At 41.9% G+C, this 7,041-nt stretch overlaps 1 protein-coding gene across 1 annotated transcript in view; it reads right to left on the bottom strand.

The window, feature by feature from the left end:
* Positions 1 to 2,094: 2,094 nt before the first annotated feature.
* LOC106722119 overlaps positions 2,095 to 7,041 on the bottom strand; it is a 108,561-nt gene continuing 103,614 nt past the window's right edge. Inside the window, exon 14 of the mRNA XM_025202513.1 lies at positions 2,095 to 2,269. Within this exon, the coding sequence (XP_025058298.1) occupies positions 2,143 to 2,269 (127 nt within the window). The 3' untranslated portion in view covers positions 2,095 to 2,142. The remainder of the gene's footprint in view (positions 2,270 to 7,041) is intronic.

Genomic DNA, 7,041 nt, shown 5'->3' on the forward strand with positions numbered 1-7,041 from the left:
CCCCAGTTCTTCCCCGGCAGCTTACCCCCCCCCCCCTCAGCTCCTGCCCTTTTCTTGCTCCCCACACAGCCTCTATCCCTGCTACCCCTGCCCCACACAGCCTCTGCCCCCTTCTTCATCCTCCATCCCACAGCCATTGCCCCCTCCCCCCACTTACTATCAGATGCAACTCCAGCTCCATTCCCTCCCAGGTGATGAAGCACATGGAAGCACATCCCCTGCCCAGCCAGGCAGTACTGTCCCGGGGCTGGAGCTGTGCTGCTAATGATTGGCCAGACAGGGAATGGAGTCTCCATGTGCTCTGTGTCCTAGAAGGGAATTCATCTGGAGCTGCAGGCATGCCTGACAGTAAGGTGGAGGGAAGAGGCCAGAGACTGCGGGGCATCCAGGAGGGGCAGAAGCTGCAGAGGGCAGATAGGATTGTGGGGGGGGGGGGGGGGGGGGGGGGGGCTTGGGGCCAGAGTCATAGCTGCAGCAGCCACCTGCCCATACCCTCCACCCCCACCTACCCCTGGCACTTTGTATACAATTCTAAGATGAGGGAATTTTTTTTCCCCAATCTGAATGGGGAAAATAAAAACTCATCTTGGATTTGAGTAACTACAGTAATAGACTCTTGTTAAGCTTCCAAAGCCAATTGCTTAACAGTTAAGAAGTGCCAGAAATAAAATTTCCCCATTCAGTGCACAGGGTGAACCATACTCACATAATAAGCAGCTATTCAGTATTTTGTTATCTTATCATTCAGTATGCACACGCAAGCATTATTCATAATATCCTGCACACCATTCAATCCCAACTCTCAGAATATTTAGTTTTCTTGTAGCGGTTATCAATATGTTCTCTGAATATTTCACAGTGACTGAATCACCCAAGTCTGCTGGCACACTTCAGGGCCAGAAGTGTGTCCATGCGTCTTCTCTATGCTTATTTCCATCTCCCAGCTCTAAAGGTCTTGATCTTCAGGAGGTCTGTGTGTGGATGCTAGGGAAGACTTCAGAGCAGCCACACAGAACCTCCTTCTCAGGAGTACATCTGCAGACTAAAGTGGGTTTTGTATGCTCACTCCCATACACTCCACCAGAACTGTGGCCAGTGTATAAGATAATTCCTTACAATGGAATTTTTCAAAGTTTGTAAGCACCTCATAACACCACCAGTCCCATTAGTTTCAGTTGCAGCCGTGAATATTCGCAGTCCTACAAATACAACTCCAAGGTTTTGAGTAAGGTATGCCAAAGTGGCCGATTGTCTCAGGCCCTGGTGCCCAGACCACTGACTTGGTTTCATTCTTCAGCTAGCAGCTAGCCAGAGTAGTTATCCATAGTATTCTTCCACCCACAAATGCAGACACAGTATCACAGAACAGACGTCATTGTTGCTGCCAAATTCTTCCTCAATTCATCTAGCCCCTTGCCAAACTATCGCCTTCAATTACTATTAGTAGTGGAAGTTTTACATGCTGCAAGTCATGTGTTAAGTAAAAGGGAGTAATGAAAGCCTGAGTAGGGCAGATGTAGGTGCTGAGATGTGGTTAGCAGTGTATAGTAGCATACGGTGTTCTTCAGGCTGCTATTGCTCCTGCTTTGTGAGCTTAATCTCCTGCCCCATCCCCATTTTAGGCAGCTTTAACAGGATTTGCAGCTTCTTACACAAGTATAGAAATCAGTCCTTAGAGAACACCAACACGTAGTCACTAGTTTCTAGATCAATGTGAATTGTATTCCTTTGACAATTAAAACCATTTTCTGACCAAGTTCCATCTGCTTTCTACCTTTTACCACCACTTACATTACTACAGAATTTGACGATTTATTCTTTTCAATTAAAAGTTAAAAGAGAACACATTTAGTAATATTTGCCATGTGGATTGTATCTCCATTCTTTTTAACTACAAGATGAATTGCAAGAATTACACCTCATAGTATCCCTACAAGGGAAACAAGCATTATTACTGTGTTATCAGAAGTGTCCTGCAGTGTCTGAGATAAAAAAATGAAGTGACTCATAAAAGAAAGCAAAAGGAGTCAGCTTTTGGATTATACAGCATAAAATGCAGAAGACAAACTGACACAGCATCCCTTTGCTGCAGCAGTGTCATATTTACAAGCCAGAAATGTCCATAGTGATAGGCGTAGTTCCTCATTCAACTAAAATGTTAATTGCTGGAGCAGAGAGATCATGAAACACTTTTATTGTTTTACTGATTTCTTTAATGGATTCCCAATCACGGCTGAAACAGCAACCATAAAGATGAAGCATCTTTAGCCTGAAAGAGAGAAAATAAACCATTAGAAAAAGAACTAAGTATATACAGGAAAGTGCCTAACAGCAAAAACAGAATGATTCCATTACTCTGGACTGGCCCCTTTTAAAACTCCTTGACTAGCTGACCTATCAAATGAGAGGTTTTTGGCTCTCTAGAAGGACTCACACAGATTCATGGTCCTAGCAAGGGAAGCCCTTGCAATTTTCCTCATGACACCCTAAAAAGACCATCCTAACTGAAGCAGGTGGCAGAAAAAACATATTATTTGAAAAAAATTGTCAAATGATTTAGTCCCTAAATTTACAGTAAGTTTTATTATTGTTAAAAATAAAGAAAAAATGGGCAGAAAGACAGGTTTAAAAACATTAATCAGAGGAAGAAACATTTCCTGAAGATTTCTAGAATATCACCACTTCATCTTAATTTCTGCATTCTTTTATATGTTTTAAATAGTACAAATGTGCAAGCTGAGTAAAAGTAAACATTAGAACCCCAGTTGCTCTCTCAGTCTCACAAACACAACATCCTCGGTAACTGATAACAGAATGGGCACTTATAATGATGAAAGTAAATTAAATCAGATTATTTTCATTTGTAATAATATAAGGAGTTATTAGTTGTGCAAGTAAAGATAAGTTTTGTACATAAAATATACAGAAGATATAAACAAAAAGGATACAGTATAAAATATTTTCTGTACATATCACAGTGCTCCAAACAGGAGTCTAAATCTCATTGACTTTCCATGGGATTTACATCCCTAAGACATGCGCCACTTGAAAATTTTATGTCAAACAACTGGCTAGTTAAATATATCTCCAAAATGTAGATTATTAGGACAAAACAGAGGAAAGTACTATGAAACCTTTTAAAATTCTTTTTAGATATAAAAACCCACACATTCTATTCAAAATTTTCTGGATATATAAACATGCGCTAAGAGAATTTGTCCAAGAATGATAAATGACTTCAATTACAAAGGAGTAGTTTGTGTAGGGGATTGAGAACTGAGCTTTCATCTGGAAAAAACTGTGGCTTTGGCTATCTGGTCCCTGGAAGGCACGGTTCTGACAGTCATGTTGCCAAAAGTTCCCCATACCCTGATGAGTAAGCTGAATATTAGAAGAAATTCCCTATCAAAATCTATCACTAGATTGAGAACATCAAAAACTGCCATTGAAACTGTATTATAAGAAATCTGAATCTCAGCTCAGGCTGTATCTACAAAGCTGAGCTCCTGATCCTAGTTCTTTTAAGCTCCTGGTCAGGAAAGCAGAATCCACATCTGTTAGTTAAGCACATACACTCTTCATACAGTGAACAGGGAGAATTAGGCCCCTACTAATGGGATCCAAAACAGACAGCACCCCAAGTGAGAAGCTGCTTAAACAAAGTAAAAAGAAATGCTGAAGAGGGTGTCTTAAATCCTGTCTCTCTACAGGATTTAGGCAGCTAGTTGGGGGCTGTAAGGAGGCACTTACTTCACAGGATCCAAAGTTCCCAGCTCGACTTTTTCCAAAACTGCAGAAGGAATCAGTCCTTTTTTCTTTCCCCAAAAAGAAGCGGTAAGCTTTCTTATCCAATACCACAGTGGTTAGAGTACAGGTTCTGCAACTCAGGTTGTGGAAGACCCAGGCTCAGTACTATCCTCTGCCTAAATTTGGGGTTTCAAATCCAACTTCTCAGCTCCCAGGTACAGGCTGAGCAGAAAGGACAAGGGAGACTCGCTGCTGAAGCTGGTTCACTGGGCCCAAGCAAGAAAGACTGAGCATGAATCTGTAGAAAGCAGGAGGATTCAGTCCCTAACCCAAGGACTGTTTATATTACACAGCCACTGGATAAAATACGTAAATAGCCCTTGGAGCAAAGACAGGAATACAGGTGACTACACTAATCACTGGACTGCAGAGCCTTGTTATTGTTTGCACGCACTCTTTCACATGAAATGTCACTTCTTTCCTGCAGAGTGGAACAACAGGATTCCTAGAGTGGCCCTACCCTAAAATAGCCCAAATAGCTTCTGGTATTCTTCTGTGAGATGGGAGTTTTGGGTGCAAACTCCTCAGGCAGAAAAAGAAACTGACTGGGGATCTCCCACACTGGGCTTCCCATTTGGCTATTAGATAATAGGCGGTGGGGCATCAAAACCACCTCCTATGTTTTGAAAGCAGCTGCTGTCATTGTTTTGTGCAGAGCTTGATGCTGTAGGAATGTATTAGGCAAGCTCTGAGCACATGTATTGGATCAGGACCCTCAGGGGACAGGTAGGGGAACATCTAATCTGTGGTTCCCGCAGTGATCTTAGGCATGAGATAGATACCCATTTGCCCATGTCCAGAAACAGAACTATAAGTGCCTGGGCTGAAAACTTAAGTGCCTATGGACTCTAAGTGCCTACAGGGATAGACACTAGGTTTGATAATTGCACTCTTGGACTGAGGTACCTCAGTTCCTTTGTGGACCTGCATCTGGGTATTTCTATGACAGCAGGATAAGAATCCAGGTAAAAAATATCACTAGTGTTTGCAGCCAGAACATATGGGTTGGGGTTTTTTTGTTTGTTTGTTTTGGTTTGGGTTTTTTGTTTGTTTTTTTTGTGGACAGGGGGAGTTCCTTCTCAATGGGCCCATATTTTGGTTGTGTTTTTAATGTACCCTAGCAAGAATCTTATTTAGGTTATATGTATGCTTGCATATAAAAATGTTGAAAAAAGGAAAATACAAGTAACTTGAGTACACTAAACCCATGCAATACTTTGGCATCTGACCTATTTCTATCCTGAAGTCATTTCAAAACACCAGACTACCCTTTCCATTTATTTACAACCAAACAATTTTAGGGGAAGAAAGGAAAAGAGAAATGCCATTAAAAATATCTCTCAGCAAGCTCCAAAATGAGGAAACATTAAAAGAGGTTAAGCTGTTCCTTTACACAAAAGACGATTAAAGGTTACATGACTAAGAACTACAAATAAACCAGAAAGGATAAAAGATTTACAAAGTTATAAAACTACACGAAAGTATCTGGAATGCACATAAAACATTATGCACATAGCTCTTCAACTAAAAAGCCAAAGGTTCACATAGTTCTTAAACAAGAACTAAAAAAAATCACCTGTCAAAGTTGCCAATTTAAGACATGCTCCTATCTGCCGAGGTTCATAAGAGTCTTTTATACATAAAGTTTTATTTCATAGACATTAGACATTAGGGCTGGAAGGGACCTCGGAAGATCATCGAGTCCAGCCACCTGCCCAAGGGCAGGAAGTCAGCTGGGGTCATAGGATCCCAGCAAGATAAGCATCCAGTTTCATCTTGAAGGTGTTCAATGAAGGCGCTTGAACCACCTCCGGTGGCAGGCTGTTCCAGACCTTGGGGGCTCGGACAGTAAAGAAATTCTTCCTTATGTCCAGCCTGAAACGGTCTTGAAGTAGTTTGTGACCATTTGACCTCGTCATCCCTTGGGGCGCTCTGGTGAACAAAAGTTCCCCCAGATACTGGTGGTCACCCCTGATAAACTTGTAGGTGGCCATCAGATCACCCCTGAGCCTGCGCTTTTTCAGGCTAAAGAGCCCCAGGGCTCTCAGCCTGTCACCGTAGGGTCTGCTTCCCTGACCTCTGATCATGCGCGTGGCTCTTCTCTGGACTCTCTCAAGCTTCTCCACATCCTTTTTGAATTGTGGAGCCCAAAACTGGACACCGTACTCCAGCTGCGGCCTCACTAAGGCCGAGTACAGGGGGAGAATGACGTCCCGGGATTTGCTTGAGAAGCATCTATGGATGCAAGCCAGCGTTTTGGTCGCTTTACTAGCCGCCGCATCGCATTGCAGGCTCATGTTCATCTTGATGAAGGAAAGTAAGCAGTCTTTCTGGAAATATAGTTTCCAGATCAGCATGTGCTATGCAAAAAATAAAATTAAATTAAAATTGGCATTACAACATTATTCATAGCGAAACACAAAGAATGTGCCACATTCTGGTAGACATAAAATATGTATTAATTCTTACTGTGGTCCCAATTCCATTTTTTAGCTACTTTGACTGGTATTAGAATGGCATTGCATTAATGGTATTGCATTATTTATGAGAATTTAAAAGGTTAGATTTTTTTAAAGGGGAGCAAAACTGTCTTCATACTCAACTCTACAGAGAAATGTTCAGATTTTAAATGGTTGTGAATTATTATAAACAGCTAAGCCTAACAATCTGGTATATATCCATGATTCTTAAAATTTCTGAACCAACTACAAATAAAGTGTTAGCCAGGCTTTAAATAAAACACTTTATGCCATACTTAGTGTTTTTTTTTTCCCCCACCCCTTGGAAATATGAAGCAGGAGAGTACAAAAAAAAAAAAAATGTAGTATTTATTAACAGAAATTATAGTAACAGAAACATACTTTAGACTTGGAAGAAACACAAATATTTCCCTTTTTATACTCTTTCCTAGCCCAAAAAAAATATAAATCAAATTAATGAGAAAGCAATGATTTAAAATTACAATTGACATCATCTGAATGGGGAAGCAAGGATGCCACTGTGGGCTGGGGCTGTGCTGGGCTCTTCCCAGTGTAGGCTGGGCTGGGCTACACTGAGGGCTGACAGTGGCAGTGCTGGGAGGGGAGGTTATGGGGGTGGAATATGGGGAATTTTTAGGTGGCTGCCACCGCCCACCCCAAGTGCAGTGTAGCCCAGGCCCTTCGGGAAATGGCCTGGCCCAGCCCTAACCTCAGTCCGCAGTGGTATCCCACCCACCCCACCCAGATCTGAGGG

The sequence above is a fragment of the Alligator sinensis genome, unplaced genomic scaffold, assembly GCF_000455745.1.
Source record: "Alligator sinensis unplaced genomic scaffold, ASM45574v1 scaffold226_1, whole genome shotgun sequence".
NCBI lineage: Eukaryota > Metazoa > Chordata > Crocodylia > Alligatoridae > Alligator > Alligator sinensis.